The 24,102-nt window shown below is 35.5% G+C and overlaps 2 protein-coding genes and 1 long non-coding RNA gene across 7 annotated transcripts in view; 1 reads left to right on the forward strand and 2 right to left on the reverse strand.

The window, feature by feature from the left end:
- The window catches only part of LOC145730057 (uncharacterized), a 129,357-nt gene that overhangs the window by 36,512 nt on the left and 68,743 nt on the right, over positions 1-24,102 (reverse strand). The gene's annotated exons all lie outside the window — the stretch shown is intronic.
- Positions 916-2,443, forward strand: LOC145730175 (uncharacterized). The gene is made up of 2 exons (XR_014178557.1): positions 916-1,056; positions 1,117-2,443. It is a non-coding gene; the product is annotated as an uncharacterized LOC145730175 (long non-coding RNA).
- shep (RNA binding motif single stranded interacting protein alan shepard) overlaps positions 8,558-24,102 on the reverse strand; it is a 54,966-nt gene continuing 39,421 nt past the window's right edge. For all 5 annotated transcript variants that reach the window (XM_081980671.1, XM_081980665.1, XM_081980649.1 and 2 more), the window contains 5 exons: positions 23,242-23,371; positions 23,032-23,189; positions 22,834-22,971; positions 19,878-20,126; positions 8,558-15,727 (listed from right to left, as the gene is read on the reverse strand). In XM_081980671.1, the coding sequence (XP_081836797.1) occupies positions 15,611-15,727; positions 19,878-20,126; positions 22,834-22,971; positions 23,032-23,189; positions 23,242-23,371 (792 nt within the window). In that variant the 3' untranslated portion in view covers positions 8,558-15,610. The remainder of the gene's footprint in view (positions 15,728-19,877; positions 20,127-22,833; positions 22,972-23,031; positions 23,190-23,241; positions 23,372-24,102) is intronic.

Raw genomic sequence — 24,102 nt, forward strand, 5'->3', positions numbered from 1 at the left:
CCTTATTAAGCGAAATTCCGTAAAATTGCTCATTGTACCCTTCTTTGGCACCATCGTCTAAGTGGAAACGCTTCACCTAGGCTTCATCTCATCGTAGTGCCTTCTCTTGGCACTGTATTCTCTAAGCGGCAAACTTCATCGCTTAGCTTCATTTCTTCATATTCTGTCCTTTTGCGTGCTCCTTTAGCACACCTATCCTTGGACAAGTATATTTCTTCCTAATTAACGTGAGCCCATCTGGAGATGCTTCTTCAGCTCGACTTATTAAAGACTTCGGGTGCACACGAGTGTAAGTAGGACCGTCGTGGCGGGACCCATCTGAAGATGTCGGCTTCTTCAAGACATAAGGCTAGTTCGCTTTTCAACAAGGCTGTAGCAGTTGATCGATAGACGCAACAAGATTGCCAGGTTGACCCTAAAAAAAAATAAAACAAGATCCCAATCATTACTTTGTTTGCCATACATCTCTTAAAACATAAATAAAATCATTATGTAAACCTGTACACTTTGTTGTTGTAACCTAGAACTTCATAATTGCACGAATTTGCTAGGTCATCACATACCTACACTTAGGTCAGGGATCGCGACACTGGCCTAGAAATCAAGATATTGTAAATAAATAATTGCGCTAACTATACACATATTCTATGAAACCTAATTAAGAAAATTTTCCTTTTACCATACCCAATATAATACAAAAATAATGTGCTGCTATGCACCAAAAATGTTGCGCTATGGTTGCCTTCTTAGAGCGTCCTACAGGCCCCTCCTTGACATTGCCCTACTCAGTTCAAGCAACTGTGGACCTGCAGGCTAGCCCTTTTTCTTCCACAACCTATCATTGTGTTTTCGCTATGTCTCTTCCTTACCCTTCTGGCCCTTGTCTTAGCTTATCTTCTTCCACTTGAGCTTCTGTACCTTTTTCCTGCGCCGTTAACTGCGTCTGCGAGGGCGTGTCCACTAATGTGAAGATTAGCAGACGGGGATGAAACAAGGCGCCTCCACCATGTCACGTTAAGGGTTGGTTGAGGGGGAAGAATACTCAGGTTTCCACAGGTAACCCACTCTTTATTACGTAATAGTGCCTTAATCTCTAGACGATAATCTTACCCCCAGATGGCTAAGATGGCGGGGATCATGACGTGGTCTGGCTTCTAGGCAAAGGTACACGGAGGGCAACGCTTTAGCGGTGGTGAATGAACCCTAGACTTAGGTCCGAGGGCATTCACCGAGCCGGCAAAGACGCGAAGAGCCTAACAAAGGGAGGTAAGCTGGAACGGCAACTCGTGCTGCGCGTCCACACTAATTCCTTTGTTAGGGCTGATCTAGGGTGTGGCACTTGGTCACCTACTGCTCCACTTTTAAGTTGCACAATAGGCGTACCCAGACTAACCCGGAGATCAGTCAGTGACTTCCCTCTGGGGAAGACCCCAGAGTTCGGTAATCTGTACGTGCTTTTGGTGCAGTATTTATACCCACATCATGACCCCAATTCGCCAATATTGCTGACACAAACATTGTACTGGGGGAGACCGGGGCAACTTAGGGTAACGGCGCCTAGTGTAATCTTTATGTTACAGTATAGCTCTTTTAATGATGTGGCTGATAGCTTTCCCCATAACACGGTTGTTATTACTTAGGTCGTTAGCGATATTATTAATTTTACAAAGCAGTTCAGCCCTGGTATGTGATTTATCTGCATACACTAAACTCTTCATATGTCCCCACAAGTAATAGTCCAAAGGATTTAAATCCGGTGAGCGGGGCGGCCAAGAAACTGCGCCCCTGCGTCCAATCCAACGTCCAGGAAAAGTGTTTCAGTCACATTTCTACTACTGTGGGGCGGAACACCGTCATGCTGTAACCATATTTATTGTCTTCTTTGTATCGGAATATCCTCTAACAACACAGGTAGTTCTTCTCGTAAGAACTGAAGGTAAATTGCAGATGTCAAACGACCGTCAAACACATAAGGGCCGACTAACTGATAACAAACCACACCAAACATTAACCAAAAAACGGTGTTGGAAATTTCGTTCAATTGTTGCATGAAGATTTTCAAACTGATAAGAATGGGAATTCCTTAAATTATTGACACTGTCTCGGGTGAATGTAGCCTCATCGGTGAACAAAATGTCATTAACCAAATTGCGATGTGTAATTAGCCAATTGCAGAACTGCATACGAAGGCCCAGATCAGTGAGCTACAGAGCTTGGACTGGTTGCAGATGAAATGGGTACAAACCAAAGTTATGCATTGTTCTCCATACAGTCATTCGGGTAAGACCAGTGCGACGTGATATTCTGCGGACACTAGTCGATGGTGACCGTTCTACACTATCCAGTATTAGATCTTGGGCAGCTGCTGATGGACGTATGAGAGAAGCATTTGGAAATGATCCTGTTACTCTCAGTTGATTAAAAACTCTCCCAAATACTCGTCTATCAGGTATTATTCTTCGATTTGGATACCGACGGCGGTATTCAACCACTGCTGCTCTACCACTTCCGTTACAATATCCGTATACTAGCAGCTTGTCTGCATATTCTTCATTTGTGAAAACAAACATGACAATAATTTGTGTTTGCACAGATTAGTGTGTCAAACTGACGCAACTACTGTAACAGAATAAAGAATAAGAATCGAGAAAAATAAACAAACAAAAGTATCCATGGCACTTGGCCTACTTGATGTTGATAGAATGTCATACTAGGGATAATTATTATTATAGCATTGTTCATTGTAGTTTTCGGCACAATAACACTATTAATTTTTAAAAAATCATTCTTGGTAAGGAAGCATTTGCGGACCCATGTTCATAGGACATTTTCGACTTGAATTTACCTAAAGAACTCGTAGTAAAATTTTGTCCCTTACCTCGCGGGAGACCCTGTATTTGTAGCCATAAAAAAGTAATCTTTTAATATTGATATAGAATACAGTGTGTTCCATTTAAAGTAACGAAACAAAATTGTGGCGGGCACTCCAGAAAGTCGGTATACTTCAAAACCAGACGATTGATGCTATTTTGATTTTTGAGTAATGCCAGTTCACATGGTGCACCAAAGTGATTTAGTCAATTTTGGCACTCTATAGCGGTCAAACGGTAAAACCTACGGACCACTGTTACTATATGGTTTTAAAAACCCATATTAATGACTATTGATAGATGTATTAAAGCCCTGTGTGTGCCTAATAATCCAGTTATTTAGACTTGAATGAAAGGGTGCACCAACATTTTTTATTTAACAGTAAAAGCAACACACCCCTGGTGCCATATCGTTGGTAAGCCCAATTCAGTGGCTGTCCATGAACATATAAAATGTCCAGAGAATTATGCCAAATAAGCGAGTTATTTAGAATTAAATTACTCCGACTGAAGGTGATATGCCTTTACCGTTTTAAAGCGCATACAAGGATTACCAGGTATAGTAGACGGCAATAAATCGGCCGATGCACGTCATTGACGTTTAACGCGCCACGTTGCCAGAGATTTAGTTTTTCCATTAACACCCGAACTTTACTTAACACACAATTTTGTATTTCTTTACTTCTTATATACAGTGCGTTTTTTTTAACGCGCAACATAGGATTTGACGTGTTAAATTTTTAAGCCCATGTTATTTTGGAACTACAGGTCTAAAACTAGACGGGTGTGTCGTTAGTACCCTGAAGCTTAAGTAAGTTTACTAATTTGGTCTAAAAAGTAATTAAAAACTGGCAAAAAATAATTTTTTTTCGAAAAGATTTTATCGTTTCATACTCCTGTATGCATTGTTGTTTTTGATACTGGCAGGGCAGGTAGCAGGTAGAGTGACATATTTTGACTGCATCACGACCCGACACACCGCCCTCTGTACAAGAAAGCCTAGAATGTCACTTTTAATTATGCAGATGCAGTAGAAAATATGTTTTTTTTTTTTTTTTCGTGTAGTTGATTAGAAGTTGTGAGTGAAAAATCAAAGAACGCTTCATTCCTGATCCAGATATGTATACAGGGTAATTCAAATTCGACCCTCACCATTGGGATCTCGGAAACTATAGGAGATACGAGAAAGTTTAAATTGGGGCAAAGTTGCGCAATGTAAAGCTCAACCAAATGCAGTTTTAAAAATTTCGATTTTCCGAGTACTTCCGAAGATATCCGAAAAAAACTGAAAATTTGATTTTTTGTTTTTATTTATTTCTAATCTTATTTGAAGAGATATTCCAAAACTAAAAGCACCTTTTCATTGCCACTTTTTCTCAGCTATTCGATGATGGATTCAAATTTGCCACACGACGTTTCGTTTTTTGGCAGCCATCATCAACTTTCTTTTTTCTTATGGGCGCCATATTGGATTTTTAGCCCACCAAATAGTACGTTTTATTCTGATTTTAGTGATGTATAATAACTTATGATTTGCTTCATAAATAACAAAATAATTCAGTAAAAACTATTTTTACTTTAGTTATTGGCTTTGAGTTAATGGGCCGTTTCATAAAATGTCATTATTTGACAGTACTTGTCAAACACGATAATTCGGACGATCATTAGAGCTTTTAGAGATTTTACCTTAGTTAGCTTTGAGTTAATGAGACGTTTTATGAAGATTACTTGGTAGTACTTGTCACACGCAATTGGCCTGAACATACTTAGTCACAAAGGTGTACACGTGACTTAAACCGGTTTATTCACTCCAAGAGCTTAGGCCACTCGCTACGCTTGTGGACCTAGTTGTTCTTTTCGTGAATAAAAAATGGTTTAAGTCACTTGCTGCAAAGTAACTATTAAATCACTCTGAATGACATCCGCCTATTTACAGATGTAAACAAACAAACATTAATGTTACATCTACGGGGCGCGGTGCAAATTTAATAGAACTGTAATTTTAGTTTTTTTTTAATATAAGAAGTCGAAATTTAATAAAATACTGTATAAGACACGTGACTTAAACCGGTTTATTCACTCAAATAAATATGAATGAATAAAAAATGGTTTGTCACTTCCAAAATAAATAACTACAAACTTGCACTTAACATTATAAAAAATTGAAATTTGGCAAAAAATGAAGTTCCTAAAATGATGATCTTTCTCTTGGAAACATAAATAAGCCTTTTAAGTTACAGATAATGCTAACAAATCTCTTTTTCTGATTAACCTAAATAGTTCAGCAATGCTTGTATAATAATATTTTCTGCGGGGGTTTCTTTTCTAGATATATTTTTAACTTTGATCGACGCTCTAATGATCGTCCGAATTATCGTGTTTGACAAGTACTGTCAAATAATGACATTTTATAAAACGGGCCATTAACTCAAAGCCAATAACTAAAGTAAAAATAGTTTTTATTGAATTATTTTGTTATTTATGAAGCAAATCATAAGTTATTATACATCACTAAAATCAGAATAAAACGTACTATTTGGTGGGCTAAAAATCCAATATGGCGCCCATAAGAAAAAAGAAAGTTGATGATGACTGACAGAAAACGAAACGTCGTGTGGCAAATTTGAATCCATCATCGAATAGCTAAGAAAAAGTGGCAATGAAAAGATGCTTTTAGTTTTGGGATATCTCTTCAAATAAGGTTAGAAATAAATAAAAACAAAAAATCAAATTTTCAGTTTTTTTCGGATATCTTCGGAAGTACTCGGAAAATCAAAATTTTTAAAACAGCATTTGGTTGAGCTTTATATTGCGCAACTTTGCCCCAATTTAAACTTTCTCGTATCTCTTATGGTTTCTGAGATCCCAATGGTGAGGGTCGAATTTGAATTACCCTGTAGATATGGCTTTTTATACCCAATAAAGTCCAGCCAAAGCAAGTTTGGTTAGAACCCTTTGTCCTGGAAAGTACAACAAACTGATGTGAAAACTGCTCAATCAAAGAAAATTTGGAAATCCTTGAAGCTAGGTAAGCAAAACTGGTAAATGGGTTTTATATTATTACCAAGACCTTTCTTTTAAAATGTAAATGTGCCAATGGAACTTCTAAAAGCTGTCCTGTTTCTTCAGAGTAAACCTTTGTTGCTCTCAAAATGCAGGCGGCCTCAAAATGTAACTCACATACCTATGTATGTAAGAGGCAATAAGTTTACTGAATGAGAAAGCATATTGTACTTACCACTGAGTATTGTGTTGGATTAAAATCATTCCAGTTCAAAGCTTTCAACCACTGTTGGGTTCGAACAGGGTCTTTTGGAAAGTGAAAAACTGAAACTTTTGGGCCTTTCACCAAATTGCTTTAATAACACAATAAAATCATCACAAACTACACTTTCACTAGAACAATAAACATATAAACAACAATATATATTTCTTCAGTCCACCAATATGCTGGTTTCCACCCACCTATTGCTATAGTTTTGTTATTTTCTTGACAACTGTCCAAAGTGAAGTTTTATGTCCAAGTAGAAAGATAGAGAATTTTGTTATGGAGCGGTATTCGACTTAACAACGCGCAGAAATTGTCAAATTGTATTTTCAAAACTTTTCTTCATAATTTTAACTCAACGCGGTTTTAGGAGATCGCATCTCGGCGATCGCCGAGCTCCACACGGACAAACAATTAGTTCGGACTGATGTTCGCGCAGAACCCAAAACTTCCAAAAGAAGACGTGCGGCGCAATTAGGGTTATCCGAGCGAACTTTAAGAAGAATTTTGCACTTAGACTTGCATATGTATCCATATGATATTCCAGTCCATCCATCCAATTGATATTCAAAGACGTTTGCAATACGCACAAATCGTGATACACATAGCGGAAGCAGAACCCAATTTTTGGCAAAATTTGATAATTAGCGACGAGGCAAATTTTTGCCTTTCTGCTCGTGTTAACAAAAAAAAATTATCGGTTTTGGGGAATAGAAAACCCGCGCAGCATTCAAGAGAACGTGCAGTTTGATCGAAAGGTTGTTTTTTGGTGCGCAATATGTTCAGATCGAATCATTGGACCTTTCTTTTTAAAGATGCCAGTGGCGATGCAGTTACTGTTAATGGAGAACGATATCGAACAATGATACGTGAATTTCTACGACAACAGTTGGAAGAACATGGCTTACAAAACTTCTGGTTTCAGCAGGATGGCGCTACAGTCATACAGCTCGTGAAACTGTCGCTCATCTTAGAGACGTTTTTCCTACCAAGCTGATATCAAAAAATGGAGATATTGAGTGGCCGCCTCATTCCCCTGATTTGACGGCACCAGATTTTTTTCCTATGGGGGTACTTGAAAAGTAAAGTCTACATTAATCGCCCACAGACCATAGAAGCATTAAAGGCAAACATTCGCGAAGCAATTACTCAAATTCCACTTGAATTATTGAGCAAAGTTATGTTACAAGCTCAAAATAGAGTTGATGGTCATTGTCTGACTAGTCGTGGCAGTCATTTACTCGATGTTGTTTTTCATACATAATTTTACATGTTTTTATAGAGAGTTTTCATAAAATAAACTTAAATTTTTTGCCCTGAATTTTCTTCTCTCTCAGAAAAACTTGGGTGGGTAAATTTTGCCGCACCCTATATAATAGCAAACACAAATTACTTCGGCAAGTAATACCAAGTCTTGACAATAAACCTTAAAAATTAATTTAATCATCGAAAAACTCAATTTCCACAATACAAACAAATGCAAACTGTCAACCACTATTTTGGCCATATTGGAATTTTTGGCATGCACCTTCTTGGCTTTCTTGTACAGAGGGCGGTGCCCGACATCTTTTGAAAGTCAAAAGGGCATTTTATGATTGATTGGGATACTGTTTGGTTTCAAACTGAGGCCACTTTATACAATTCATTTATAAAAATACTTATTTTGTTCTTAACTCTCTTGATATAAAGTTTGTTTTACTTTCTACGCCAAATTTTACCTGCTACCTGCGGTGCCAGTATCAAAAACAACAAGCACCTATCATACATACAGGGAGTATGGAAAGATAAAATCTTTTGGAAAAAAGATGATTTTTTGCAAGTTTTTAATCACTTTTTAGGCTTAATTGATAAACTTACTTATGCTTCAGGCGGGGTACGAAACAGCCACCCGTCAAGTTTTATACTTGTAGTTCCAAAATAACATGGTCTGACATGTGCTTAAAAATTTAACATGTGAAATCCTATGTTCCGCGTTGAAAAAAACGCATTGTAGAAGTTATACGCAGTATTTCAACTAGCAATCTGGCAACAACGCACACAAGAGCGTCACAGGTCGCAACTAATCGCTAAGCAATACGAATGCATTTTCAAAACGCCAAACTCACTGATGACGTGCATTGCTCCCATTAGTGCCGCCGACCATAGTTCCTTTTACTGTTGCACATATACAAGGTGTTCGTGTCATAACAATTGTAAGACAGTAGGTTAGGACCTTGCAAAACCTAGAAAAACTGTTGAATAATAGCTCTAGTGAGTTTAAACCCGTTTTCTACGACAGTTTAATAATATTATTAACTCGTTTTGAATAGATAATAACACCCCTGGGTAATCAGTCATGGTACATCCTTCCCTTTGGTCATACTAAATTATTTGGGTAAAACATGGTAATTTTTTAGTAAACAAAATGACACTATTGGTGTATTTTGGACAAATACAGTTTTTATTTTACCAACACAAAACTTACAAAATAAAAACAAAACATACTTAAACTTATAACAAAAACACTTACGTTAAGACTTAGTTGCTAGGTTTCTTTCCAACTATCATCTAAGTTTTGGCCAAAATATGAGGTCGCACCACGCCGCCTGAAACGAGCCGTACCGTGATGGCGGCAGTCAATACGGACTAAAAAACGCGACGGTACGACTACACCCTCAGCCTATTAAATATATCTATATAAACAGTAACTTAGTTATCCCATACTTTAGCCAGTATTTTTTTTCTTAAGCCTAACCTATCTTGTTCATTTCTTAGTCTAGAAAATCTATCGTTTTAACGCTAAGTACTAAACACTAGACCTAAAAGCTATTCTAAGCCTACAAAAATGCTTACGCATACATGTACAATGATCGTTCACTTAATAGGTAGTCGTTTGAATGTTCTAAAAATCATTTATACACCGTCAGCGTGGAGGCATGAAAATAACTCGATTATCGTCTATCAATATTTTCATTAAAAAGTAATGTCAATACTATGTTGTCACCTTACTAGCTGGATTCCGATGACATTCCGCGCCCCCAAAAAACGTCGTATTTGTCCAAAACATGTTTTTCTACGATTTTACAACTTAATTAACAAGTTCCATTCGCTCACTATATTCACAATCAGTTCTCGGTCCGAGACTCGTTCCCAAAAAACAACACCATAAACAGTGTGTTTTTACTATCTTCACTAAATAAATTATCTTCAACAAAAAAAAAACAAGCTGTAAGTTTTGCGTCTAAAATGACGCGCGGAATGCCTCCAACCCAACACCTCAAAAATCTCAGTGAAGAGAGCTCGAATCCAACAACAATTTAGGTTCATTTCATTAATAATAGTCTCTGATCCGATACAAAATGAAATTATTATTCGTTTTACTTTAAAAGTCCAAACCGCTCTTAATAATCTACTTTTTCTGTAATTACTCATTTGGGAGGGCGATTACGATTTTAAGACACTGTTCTGCAAAAGCAGACGGTTATATTGTGCCTCGTTGACCCTGGCCTCCGTGTTTAGTTTTTCCGGGCCCCGAACTAACAACGAACGCAACAAAAAAATTTTCATCTATCACACAGAGCTATAAATTTAAAAATTCCGTCTCGTCGGTTCAATTTTTAAGTGGAAAAACACCGAGTTTAAAAAAATATATTGAAATATTCTCAATTTTTCAGTTTATCCCTGTCAATGGACTCTCTGAAAAGGCACGATTTTAAAAAGTAATCATTGAAGCACGTTAGTAGTCTTGTATTGCCTCAATTCACTTAGCCCCCTCCTTTTTTTACACTATAACACTTTTCAGTCTAAACGATGCGTTTTTTTTTTTTTAAATGGTTGTTTGTGGTGTTTCGTGTGGTATAGTGAAAAAGGCAGGGAGCCGCCAAAAAACTACTTCATTGGCTAATTAATCGTAAAATAACCGGGAAGGGGGTCGACAAGTCCGGTGACCATTTTCTAAAACTCCTTCCTAATTACTAGATACGACTGAAAAATGTGGAACATCACAGCTTGTAGGTCACCGACAAGCCGATTGCGCCACCCCCCGGAGATGGTGCTAGTTTATTAATTAGTTATTTTGTCAGTCCATTTTTTTTTCAGAATGAAAAAAACACAATTACTATAAGTCGATAAATAAAAAAATTGCTCCTATATAAATACAATTAAAATAAAAATTGCACTAATAACTTGTATAAATATAAGAAATCCGCGATGAAAATTATCGTTAAAAATTACGACACTGGAATGTCTCATGCACGTGTGGGTGTTTGTGTTGTATAAAAAAAAATTGTTTCAATATGGTGGTCGTGCTGGAACATTCAAACTTATGGTGGTTTAAAAAAAATACGAATAAAAATAGTAGTGACAAAGGGTACAGAGTAGGACCACCATTATGGGTGAGCTAACGCAATAAATACAGGGTGGCAAATCTGAATGTTTACATAAAAAAATCGCAAACTAGAGGAAATTGTTAGAAACGGTTAAGTTTTTTTTTCAAATATTTGATTTAATGGCATGCCACAAACCTAAAACCAGTAGGACACTTTGTAGAGCAGGCGTTAAATACGGTTATTCCATTTGTAGAGAGAGAACAATTGCAATCTAATGCTGTCCACAAGGATGAAGAAAACAATTAAAAGTTACATGTGAAAATCTGCCGGAGTCGGATGTGACGTAATTCGACAGTTGGTCACAAGATATCAATAAAACTTTGTAATAAAGTGGTCATGTGATTAGTTGACAACGACGAACGATATTACACCTGTTCCGGTAAAGCGATAAGTTCCAATTTTTTCTTTATCTTTGTAAAGAAGAGAGTATTGGTTTGCAATAGTTCTGACTCTTCCTATCATTTGATAGTATACAGTAACATGTAACTGTACTTTTGACGTCACTGACACCTTTTCTTTGACAGACTTTAGTTACTTTTTCTTGCTATGCATAAACAATACAAAAATATGACGTTTGTGATTAAACTGCTGTGACCGAGATGAGAGCGACAAATAGTCACTTTAACCATCTTTTTCTGACATAATGTCAATCAAAAGTACACTTTTCAAATTATGTATAGGAACCGGTGGTAAAAAGAAAGAACCATTAGAAACCAATTGGTTAGATAAAGGTGCCGACAAACTTCTGACAAATGAGAAACTTATTGACGTTTCAAGATAAGAGATACTCCCTCTGGTGATCAGTTTTAAAAACAGTTTTGGCCGTTCCAGCTGTCATTTCTCTGTTTGTTTACGTTGATTTTGGTTAGGAATTTAGCACTGGTTTCATAAATATGAAGTGACAGTGTCTTATTATCTATAATAATGTATAATGTAGGTTAGGAACGGGTTGCCCGATTTTAGTTCAACTGGCGCTGCGATCTTAATTTGAAACGCCAATCTGTTGTGTGAGTCACTTACGAAGTTTTCTCCATCTTTATGAGGAAAATCGATTTCCTATGGTTTTCTCTTCTTATCCGTTCCTACCTATGTATAATTATCCTACCTGTCATTTGACACGTAAAATTGTACTTCTCAACTTATATTACTATAATCTGGTGCATTACCCCATGGAAAAAATCTGGAACAACCTGTATCGGCTAAAAAGGAAAGAAACGCCAGTTTTTTTTGCTGGGGGTACTGTACTATGGATTTTCACTTTTGCCTCCCTCAAATTTGTCCCGCTTTTAGTGTTGACACTATTTTGTCAACCCTGCCTTTGTCCTGACCCTGGCTCGATTCGAAAAAATAGACTTGCAAAGCTAATTTGATAGGAATAGAAATATAAATTTAAACAGGACATAGAAAGATGTAAGTCAAAGTAAGATAAAGAAAAATAATTCTTTTCTATTCCCTTACATAGTTCCACTGCTGTTGTATTAACTAATATGTTTAATTTCAAGAATTAATTCGTGGAATTGTCTGATTCATTCCAACTCAGTGTTTTTAATCCAGAATAAAAAAATCCTATTTTCCTGTGATTTACGAGACTGCGTATGTAAACATCTAAATCCACCCTGTACATTATCAACAGTCCAAAATAAGGATCAACAAAAAAAAATATTTAAAACAGTAAAATACGCTCAACCAAATAGACCAATAAGACGATATTCGGAAGTTTTTAAATATAGACGTTTCTCTAAACATTATTTTTTGAGGAAGAAGTGTGTTTGTTATGCGTTATTTGATTCAATAACTCGTGAGCAGTTTCGCCGCTTTTACCTGCAGTATAAGTGTTTACAACTACCTATGTAGATCGTCGTCGAAAAATAAAATACTAAATTTACCTAACCTATGCCGCGGATACCGGCAGCTTGCGGAAGATCAATAAGTTTTATCATCGTTTTCACTGTCCGAACCACGCACGTAATTTATCAAATTTTCGCTCTGACCCCCGTAAATCACTAGTTCGTTTTTGATGGAAGCCACCAAACTCACTCTTTTACCAACCCACCACACGAGAAAAAAATTAAACGTTATTTACATTATGCGTCGTACTTTTTTTGACCGATAGCTGAAACAATAAATATTACAAATAATAATATAAAAGAAAATCTTTGACTAGAATTCCGTTGAATTTGATAATTTAGGTGCGAAGCTTATCGGAAGCGTTCAGCGTTATGGACACTAAAATGGCCTTAAATGTAGGAAACGAAATTCTCGAAAGTGTTGACAGAATGTCACAAACCTGGTTGACAATAATTACAGATTTCCGTCACATTCTGTATACATTTCTATTGACAACTCCGCCTTCTTACGTTTCAAGAATACGGCCCCTGAAGTGTATTAATATGTACAGTATGTCAAAAAAGTATTTTAAAAAAGTCAAAATGTCTGATATTTAATAGAAGATCTGAACGATTTATTTAAACACCCATAACGTGTGAATATACAGGGTGTCCCGCGAGGTAAGGGAGAAAATTTAACTGTGTTCTTTAGGTAAATTTGAGTCAACAATGTCCTGTAGGTAAACATGGGTCCGTAAATGCTTCCTTACCAATATATGATTTTTTTAATTTAATAGTGTTATTGTGTCAGAAATTACAATTCTATAATAATTGCCTCTGGTATATTAAGAAGTATATTAAGCACATACGAAGAGTTTAGTGTATACAGGGTGCCGGTTTACGAGCCTCACCATGGGGATCTCGGTTATTTGAAGAGATACAAGGAAGTTTAAATTGGGGCAAAATTGAGCAATTAGGAGTTGGGTAAAATGCCGCTTTAAAAATTTAAAAATTGTTAGTACTTCCGGAGATACCCGAAAAAACCTAAATTTTGGAAATTAGTCTTTATTTTTTTACTAATTTATTTTATAAGATAACTGAAAACAAAAAACACTTTATCATTGTCACTTTTCCTCCTCTACAACGTGATAATATCAAATTTCAGATCCGACGTTTCGGTTTTTAGTTACCATCATCATGCGCTCATAAGAAAAATTAAAGTTGATGATGGTAACTGAAAAACGAAACGTCGAAAAAAACGAAGAGGATGAAAAGTGACAATGGTAAAGTAAAGTGTCTTTTGTTTTCAGTTATCTTATCAAATAAATTAGTAAAAAAATAAAAACTAATTTCCAAAATTTCAGTTTTTCCGGATATCTCCGGAAGTACTAAGAATTTTTTAATTTTTAAAGCGGCATTTCACCCGACTCCTAATTGCTCAATTTTGCCCGAATTTAAACTTTCTTGTATCTCTTCAAATAACCGATATCCCCATGGTGAGGCTCGTAAAACGGACACCCTGTATAGAGAAATCACATACCAGGGCTGAACTGCTTCGTGAAATTAATAATATCGCTGACGACCTAAAATAACCAATGTGTTGGGAAAAAATGGGGAAGGTACCAGCCACATCATTAAAAAGGCTAAACTATGCTTATAATGTGAAGGTGGACAGTGGAATTATTGTAGTTTCCGCCACAATAACACTATTAAATTTAAAAAAAATATATCTTGACAAGGAAGAATTTGCGGACCCATATTTATAGGACATTTTTGACTCAAATTTACCTAAAGAAGACATAGGGAAATTTTTTCCCTTACCTCGCGGGACACCTTGTAGAGTGTCTAAAACACTATATACAAGGTCACCGAAAAATGATGTTTGAAGATTTGATATTTTTGGCCAATTACACCAATACAATATTTAAGACTAAAGTTTAAAAGATAAATTGGGATTTGTCTATATGAGTGGTTCAAATAACCGTTAATACTCCAATTGCAGCGTTGCCAATCTCTAAGTTTCCCAGATTTCATGTCATGTAGTGAAAGTGATTTATAATTTTAGGCTGTTTTTAAATCAAACTTTTAAATACACAAAATATGCTTTGGATAATGAAGTTATCTCATTTGCATTGAAATTAACTGTAACTGTAAACACAAATGACAGGCAGTATCACCGTCAACAGCTTAACAAACAGAAATTCGTGATCAACCAAAATATAACCCTTTTTGAACACACTGTACATAATCCGCCGAACCTGTGTTAAATCCGTTAAATTGTGTATGTGTACGCTGGGACGCACACGTTCAGTAATACATCTGACATGTTACGCCATTTCTAACATGTCAGTTATTACATACTAAACGTGTGTGTTCAAGCGCCTGTGCCAACAACATGTTTTCTTTTTTTTTTTGAAACTAGGAACATACTGTATCAAAAATATCTACTTTACATTTTCAGTCCGTTTATCATGTTTTGTTTTTGCAGTAACATAATAAAAAGTAAATCTTGAAAACACACACCAGTCGATCGTATTTTTTCCTACTATAAACGAAACGCATCGCAAAGAAAAACTATGTACACGTTACCGTGGTTGAACTTTAAAAAATAAAAGATTCTTTGTATATTTTATGCAAACTACCTTGAAGCGGGGGTAGCCACAAAAACAATTCAACAGACGTGATAAAGTTAAATTAATTACATAGCAAAACACCAGGTTTGGCTAAGTTTTTATTCAGCCACTTTTTTGACTTTGCTAGTGTAAAATCTTAAAACTATTGTGGATCTACCCCGTCACATCTACTAACGACGAGAAATCCACGCACAAACCGCAAAAAAAAAACTAACTTTTAACTAAAAAAATCTTCTTAAAAAACGTTGTTTTCAAAGATTGATTTAGTTAAAATTCAACTGCATTCGACATAAATTGGTTTTTGCCGCGTGCGTCCAAAATTAAACTAAATATAAAAGAGTCGCGTGAACAGCTAAGTACAGGATTTGTACCGGGTCAAATAAATTTGCATGTAGAAAATTAAATACGCAGGACGCGTGGATAGTTAGTTATGAAATGGCACCGTGGATTAAGTAAATTAACTTCATATACTTAAGCGAGTGCCCTGAAGCCCGCGATCTGTCTTTATTGGCCCGGTACCCTGGACAAAGACCTCACTTAATTAATACCAATTACGTTACTGTTTACTTAACACTTTTGTTCACGCCACTCGGTCAATGAAACGACTCTTATCAATAAACTTACTGTTACTAAGTTAGCGTCTAATCTACTTTTGGGGCGCCGACTGGTACGTCACATACGGGTCTTCCGGACTAGTCGCGTTGCTAGTATGCTCCAAATCTGTTGGTATGGGGTGTAGGATAGGGTAATGAGCGAAGTAATTCTGCGAAAAGAAAAAAATATGTAAAGGTGGAATCACAATCAAACAGCTTAAAGACAGAAAAGTAAACTTGTTTAGTTTTTGATCAAGAGAAGATTGATATTTTCAGGTGAAAAAAAAATCCGTTTCAACAGACTGACACAAAGACTATGAAGGCTTTCACGGCCGGTAAAACTGAAATACAAAAGTTATCCGGGCTCATAAGCCATGGTCCAAACCGGTGTAGTTCCAATGTGGTTTTGGACCACGGCTTATAAGCCCGAATAACTTTTGTATTTCAGACTGACACACATGTCACTTCTCTGCAGTTTTTCTCCATCTCTGTCGAGAGTATAGGATTGCAGTGGTTCTTTCTTTTCATCGTTGAACTATGGGTAATCCTAAAATTTCCATACCTCTAGATAGTTATGGTCTTTCCATGCCTGAATTGAAGTGGATTCAGTTCAGTTAATAGCAACTTAACAAGTACGGGAAAGTTTTTGGATTGTGGTTCGAAGTAAAACAAGTATGGTCTATTTATTTTCCCGTGGCGGTTACGTCATCATTTGCCTTGCTTGTCTATTACATGCGTTCCGAGCGCGATAGAATTTTGACGTCATCTAGTCACGTCGGCAATGAATCAGGACGACAAGGCTGGGAAAATCGGCCGCCATTGTTGACAAAAAGTAAACAAAGAAACATTTTTTATTTTTGATGTAAATTTTACAATATTTTTGATTTAACTTGTTTTTAACTGCGATACTACGTGTGAGACTAGATAATGTGTGTGTGTTTCGGTAGTCAGTTTTGAAAATGCCACCTTCTTAATACACTTTACAACTCATCAAGAGAAACATTCTGAAGGAACTAGAGTTTGTGGAACAGAAAAAGATGCCTTTTCTAATAGAAAACACTGTCACAAGGAAACAGCCTATATAGGTATTTACTTACTCCCAAGAAGAGCTTTTACAAGAACACTACAAAAACCAAGTTTATTCAAGCCAGTGGTTCTTGAGAGAAACATGGATATAGAGTAAAGGTGTATTTAGCAGAAGCTGACAAGGTGATTTACCTAATACTATAAAAAGGACTCTGGTAGAGGTATTAATAAGCTGCTAATACTAAATAGCTTATGTTTCAGGTACCTTTATTTGCCTAATCTGGAGTTTGCTTATCATGCTTTGAAAGGGTCCAAATTTAAAAAGTCCCATTATCAATTGCTCTAAAAGACTGAACAAAAGGTGTTTGAAGCAATGGTTATAATGGTGTTGTCAAAATCCATATGCAGAGTGTTGAAAAAACAAATTTCTAATAAGTTTCAGGTAATATTAGAAAGATACAAGTTACTTAATACATAAATTTGATCAAATGCCATTATTTTGCAGAATTAGCCCTTATAAATTTTGCCGTATCTTCTCTGACTATAGTTGGATTTTTACCTTTTGAGAATGACGTCATCTTTTTACATCTTTGTTTATCGCATATCAAACATATGAAATAAACAATTTTAGCAAAAAAGGCACGTTGTTAATTTTTTCGTCCTGTCAAATTAAAAACGTTGACATTTACTGTCACTTTGATTTAAACGAATATCAAGTATAAAAAAAAGAAAATCGGGTATAAAAATGCTGCGCTACAATGAGAAGGCCCAAATGCTAATTCTAAATGTGCTGCTTTTTTTCAAGTACGAAAAGAAACAGTTTTCAGATGTCAACTGAAACTCTCTAAAACTAATTTTTCAAAGCATTTGTAGGTTAAAATTTGTGATCTAATTCCAGACATGCGTCTTTTTTCACCTGCTTGACGTCATTCTCAAAGGGTAAAATTTTGACTATACAGTGTGGAACAGCCAAATGGAATAAATTCGATAACGAATAAATGAGAGCGTTTTGGGAAAAACGCTTGGACACGTCGATTTGTATTTTTAGATGCGCATTTATTAAAAAAAATAAAAATTATATAGGGTGTGTCATGTGACAGTGGCCGATACCAACTTTCTTATTTTAAATACAACCCCCTGTATATTATAATTTTTTTGGATTCTTCAGAAAATTCTAGACATAATTCATGTACAATGTCCCATACCTATCTTCAACTGTTTCGGAAATATTAAGTGTTTTCAGATGTATTACAACAATTAACATTAAAAAAAAAAAATTATTTTATTTCACAAATTCGCTACATTACACTCAATACTTATTTTCACGAATATTTCGAACATCTCTAACATTGAAATTAATGTTTTTTTGTTTTTTTTTACATTATTTGTAAAATAAAATAATTTTCTTTTTTTAATATTAATTTTAAGGCTAGAAACAGATGGTGCTACTGTTAAATACTTTTCCATCAGATAGTAGGTTAAATTGCTATTTTAATTGTATTATTTACACATTATAAAATATACAAATAAAATCTTTAAAAAGTACACTCGTTTCTTTTTTATCTAAGAAGTCTAGTTTTCTTCATAAACAATCATAAAATTATATAATTTCTTTAACTGAGGTACCTACCTGCTCTTACAATAAATTGAACTGAAATTGAAAAAACATGTTAAATAAATCACACAACAAAACCAAATATTTAATGCTGGGTAAATTTACAAAAGAAGCAAGTTCTTAAAACACCAACAATTCTGTTAAAACACTGCTTTAGGATTTAATAGTCCCCAGGATACACACATTGCCTTTCCTTTCTTGCAAATTTTATGGAATAATTCTTGAAACGTTGGTATTGGGCTGTTAATGACTCGTTTGAATGCACCTATTTGTGATGTTCTTTCCAGATAATTTAAATTGAATGTGGTTGTTGTTCCCAAGCCAAAGTTTGATTGGAACTTTCCGCCTTTGTTTACCACCAAATGATGTAAGTTTTCCAGTTTGGTGAAGAAAAATCTTAAATTCTACGAAGGTCTCGCAATAACAACACTAATTAATAAACTTAAACAACCCCAAAATTAAGTTTTTATTTCTTCTGTTTGTAGTTTTTGGTGTTTTTCAACTTTTTAAAATTCCTAACCTCAAAATGTTTAGTCGACTGTCAGTTGGACTATGCCTATATAGTGTATGGTGCCACATCTTCCACGAGCAGATGTGAACCTGATTTCGAAAAAAAAAGCCTTTATTGCATGCAAAACAAGTTAGATTCTTAGAATGTTTTTTTTTCAAAACAATATAGTTTTCTCATTTTCATTTATAATTGCTTAATGAAAGATACGTATTGTGAGGTTTAAAGGAGGAATTTGTCAATACGGCAACGTCCAAACAGGTGATTAAAAAGATGGATAGCCTAGCTTGTAATAAACGACGTGCGTAAATTTCAATATGGCGGAGCACTTGATGACGTAACCGCCACGGGAAAAAAATGAACCATTTCATAAATAGAAAATGCCTGTGTATTTTGAAACCTTTCAAAACCAAACCTCTAAATCAGGGAAGAGACTGCATTCGTGTTTCAGATATTCCGAATAACCTCTCCTAAAATCCCACTTCTTTGACATGTTAGGAATAAATGTGAAAGTATCACGTGGTTTTTGGGAGGGATAAAGCTAGATTCATAGTTCTAATTCCGCAAGAAGTAAGCGGCATGCAGCAAGCAGTCGTAGTAAGAAGTAGCCTTCCGCAAATGTTTCAATTCATAGTTCGACGCTTCGACGTTAGTAAACTGACAGACTACAGATTATTTGACAGTTTATTTTTTCTTGTTTACAATATAAATTTGGTTAGAACTTTTTATTTCTATTCTATTCATGAATGTTTGCTGAATTTTACGGAAAATGGATTATGTCGATGACTATTCTATCATAGTAGCTGCAAGTAAGCCAAGTGAAAACAAAAAAAGATCGGATACTTGACAAATGATATTTCGAAAACCCACAAATGGGTGAAACAGGCAGCCGACGATGCACGAAGCAGTAAGAAGCAAGGTAAGAAATCAAAATGAATCATTTCTTGCTGCTTACTGCTTGCAGTTCATGCGGCTTGCGCTTATTTGTCAAACTATGAATGAAAGTGCTTCAAGTATATTGTTTATTTTTAATTCGGCTTACTGCTTGCGGATTTCAAACTATGTATTCAGCTTAAGGGCCAAAAAACCTCATACATTTGTAGCAAGAATCACTCAGGACTCGTGTTCGAAAAAAAAGGTCGTAACAGTTTTAATTTAAAAATTGGCTTACCTGTGGAGGAATAAAAGTCCCGGCCGGTTGCAGATGCATGGCGCTCATCTGGGCGGTCAGTTGCGGAATGACGTTCGTGTACTGCATGGGCGTTTCGCCAGCAGCTGCGGCCGGCAGCATCAACGGGATACGCGCCTGACTATCGCGCGTTTGCACGTGTCCTTGAATGGCGTACGCTTCGTCTACTTGCTGCACAGTCGCGGGTTGCATCACGTACTGAGGCACCCACTGGTGACTATACCCCGGGTACTGCGATGAAAATATACAGGGTGATTCAGGTTTTAAGACACAAATTTTAACCACGTATTCTACGTCTAAACATAATGCCAGTTTGCTCTAGAAACTATATCCCGGAAATGCGTCTTTCAGGAAATACAGGGTGTTGAAGTTTTATATAAAAAAAAGAAGGTTGCCAATTTTACCAGCAGTCAATTCTTTAGTAGTCCAACGTTGCAAAAAATGCATTGAAGTCGAAGGACACCATTTTGAACAATTATTATAATTTTTGATCAAATGTTTAGTTCTTTATTGCTTACTCGATAAGTTCGAACTTCGATTACTCGAAAACGGTGCGTCGGAAGAAAAATTTCCAAGAGACCTTTTTCCTTCAAAATTAAACGGAAAATGGAAAAATCAATTTTATTTTTATAAAAAGGGTACCTTTTTTTCTTAAAAATTATCAGGTGACTTATTAATACGCGCGCCACTGGTGGAGATAATAACAATTTTTTTTATTTATAAATTATTTATATTATTTATAAACAAAGTTTTATTAAAATATGTATAGGCGTTTTTGAAAAAAATAAATAAATTTTGTATTGTTTTTTATAAAACTTCAACACCCTGTATTTCCTGAAAGACGCATCTCCGGGATGTAGTTTCTAGAGCAAACTGGGATTATTTTTGGACGTAGAATACGTGAATCACCCTATACAGGGTGTCCCACGACGAAAGACATCGATTGATATTGGAAAAAGTATAAATAGGAGAGTTTTGAAAATTTGGCAGAATACTAATGTGGGCATGCCCAATCTAACTAAAATATTTTCAAGATGGTTTCACTTCCGTTTATACCGGAAGTCGATCACAACTTTCTTATTTTAAATAGAACACCCTATATATTATTACATATTTGGATTCCTCACAAAATTCTGACCAACTTTTGTGTACAATGCCGTATGCCTATCTCTAGCCGTTTTTGAAATATTTGATGTTTTTCCAAAAAAGTGACAGTTGCAACGCTCAACATATTTTTGTACTCTGTCCCGTATTTCATTTTGCAATGAAACTTTGGGTTATTGTAAATAGAGGATTGTTTTATTAAACTGGGGGTGCGTAATGACCCATTTGTATACAGGGTCGTGAAAAAAAAATCATAAACTTGCCACTAAAAAAAATGAAAAATTTATTTCAAGTTTTTTTAATAGAAACCCACATTTTTTATGACGGAATCATTTTGAGCATTAAAAATTACTATACGTCTCAATTTACTTGCCTATACCTAAATCCAACCCATTTCGTTTTATTTGAGAATAAACATTTTTTATTCATAAAACTCCAGATTTCTTGAAAATTTCTCTCTCTAATTACGTGTGGATTTATGTCACACCAATAGTGTGAATTATGTCTATTGAACATTCCATTTTTAGTGAATTTGGCCTTGTCGCTCTAAATAATATTATTCAAAAACTTGTCTTATTGACGAAGTTGGATTTGCAACAAAATAGTCCAAAATTGCAATTTCTACATTTGTATTATTAAGGATTGGTTTTGTTTTAATAGCTTTTATCTTCACAGATCCCGTATTCTTAAAATTTTCAATTATTTGCGTCACAGCTTTTGGTGATGACTTTGATTTTTCTGGATAACGAGCGGCAAATACCTCACACGTTCTACTCACAACTTTATCACATTCTCCGTAAATAATAAACAGATTTAAGTAATCTTGGTTGGAATAACGTAACCGCTACGGCATATTTGCAGTTGTCAAAACACTCAAAACTAGTGTTATTAACATGCTCTGCAGGTCTCCAATATCACCGTGTGTCAAAAGCATGGCCAGCTAGAGTACCAGCTAATCCCAACCATGCAGCCTAATAAAAAAAATGTTTATTCTCAAATAAAACGAAATGGGTTGGATTTAGGTATAGGCAAGTAAATTGAAACGTATAGTAATTTTTAATGCTCAAAATGATTACGTCATAAAAAATGTGGGTTTCTATTTAAAAAACTTGAAATTCTTCATTTTTTTTAGTGGCAAGTTTATGATTTTTTTTTGACAACCCTGTATACAAATGAGTCATTACGCACCCTCAATTTAATAAAACGATCCTTTATTTACAATAACCCAAAGTTTTATTGCAATATGAAATACGGTTTTGACAGGGTACAAAGATATGTTGAGCGTTGTCACTTTTTTGGAAAAACATCAAATATTTCGAAACCGGCTAGAGATAGGCATATAGGCATATACACAAAAGTTGGTCAGAATTTTGTGAGGAATCCAAATATGTAATAATATATAGGGTGTTCTATTTAAAATAAGAAAGTTGTGATCGACTTCCGGTATAAACGGAAGTGCAACCATCTTGAAAATATTTTAGTTAGATTGGGCATGCCCACATCAGTATACAGCCTAATTTTCAAAACTCTCCTATTTATACTTTTTCCAATATCAATCGATGTCTTTCGTCGTGGGACACCCTGTATAATTAATATCAGGCTCCTTCAGTTTTGGATGTAAGAAAATCAACAAAACCAACATAACCAAATATGAGTTATACATGAAATTATTAGTATATTAATTAATATTCATTTTCGCGTTCAGTTGTTCAAGAACGACCTCATAATAATTTCAAATAGTGACGGTTTTGCAAAGCTCAACATATTCATCCAAGTTTTATAAAGCTCTGTGTATTTGCTGAAACGCTTCTCATTTCTATTCCGTTAATCTTACCTGCCCCAGTCTGTAATTATACGGACCAGCAATCATATGCTGACCAGCTACACCGTTTGTTGCCAAAGCCTCCGCCGGATAGGCCATGGCTCCCATGCTTTCGCTAGTGTCACGCCACTTCATAGCGTTGTCATTATTCTACACAAAAACTCGAACTTAGTAATCTATCAAAGCGAATCTTGCACGTGATTCGCTAACCTTATTGTAAAGATTCTTCTTCTTGTTGCCGCCATCGGCAAACTTGACCAGCAACGGTTCCTTGTAATTGGTCAAACAACTGTTGTTGAACAACTGGATTATTTGCTCGCACTTCTCTTTGGACTCCATACGAGCGAAACCTACTCCCTTCGATATGCCTGAAAATCCACATTCGAGTTCAAACTCCTAGTCGCGTAATCCAATTTATACCTTGAGAGTCACGCAAAATTCTAGTCGATATCACTTGGCCGTACTTGGAAAGCAGAGAATCCAGATCAGCCTCTTTGAAATTGGGTGGCAAATTAGCAATGTATAGATTAGTTGGGTCTTGTTCTTGTTGCTGTTAAAAAAGTCGTGTCAGTCATCTAGTTTGTAGTTCCACAGGTGACAAGTATTATCATTTACGAAGGAAAACCTTCATTTCTTCATCGCGTACAGGTTGAATTGATACGAAAAAAACTTACAATAAAATCCGGGAAGAAATGTCGCTTTCCCCTCTCATCCGTATTACACAATCACTTTACGCTCAGTGTCATTTATATATTAAAACACCATCATCATGTTCAATGCTCTCCACACGTTTTAAATACAAAAAAATTAATATTACTTCATGTTAGTCAGATAGTGCCACAATCCAATCAAGTCTGTACAAATTAATGCATAGTAGATTACCAATATATTCTTGTATTTACTTTTTGTACAACATGCAATGCCTTTGAGGTTACTGTACAGCCATATACACTAGTATTATTATGCCCAGTTCGCAGTAAATTATAGTCAAATGGGGAAACATAAAAAAAACAACAGAAAACGAAGCCGTGCTACATTCGTCAATACCTCCGGGTTTATTTTTTAAAGTGAGGCCAGCGGTGTAAATTCAACACAATCAAAGGTGGTAAGTTTGTTTTTTAAGCAGGCTCGTAAAATACTAAAAAATATTACTGAAAAACAATAAGCAGGAGGTTTAATAATGATCTTAATAAAAAATAGTTGAAGTAATAAAATAATGAGAAAGACTGATCTTAAATGACCTTGTAGCAAATGAAACTGAATAAAGAAATTGAGAGAGTA

Source organism: Ips typographus, linkage group LG1 (genome assembly GCF_016097725.1).
Source record: "Ips typographus isolate SLU linkage group LG1, UJ_Ityp_2.0, whole genome shotgun sequence".
Taxonomy (NCBI): domain Eukaryota; kingdom Metazoa; phylum Arthropoda; class Insecta; order Coleoptera; family Curculionidae; genus Ips; species Ips typographus.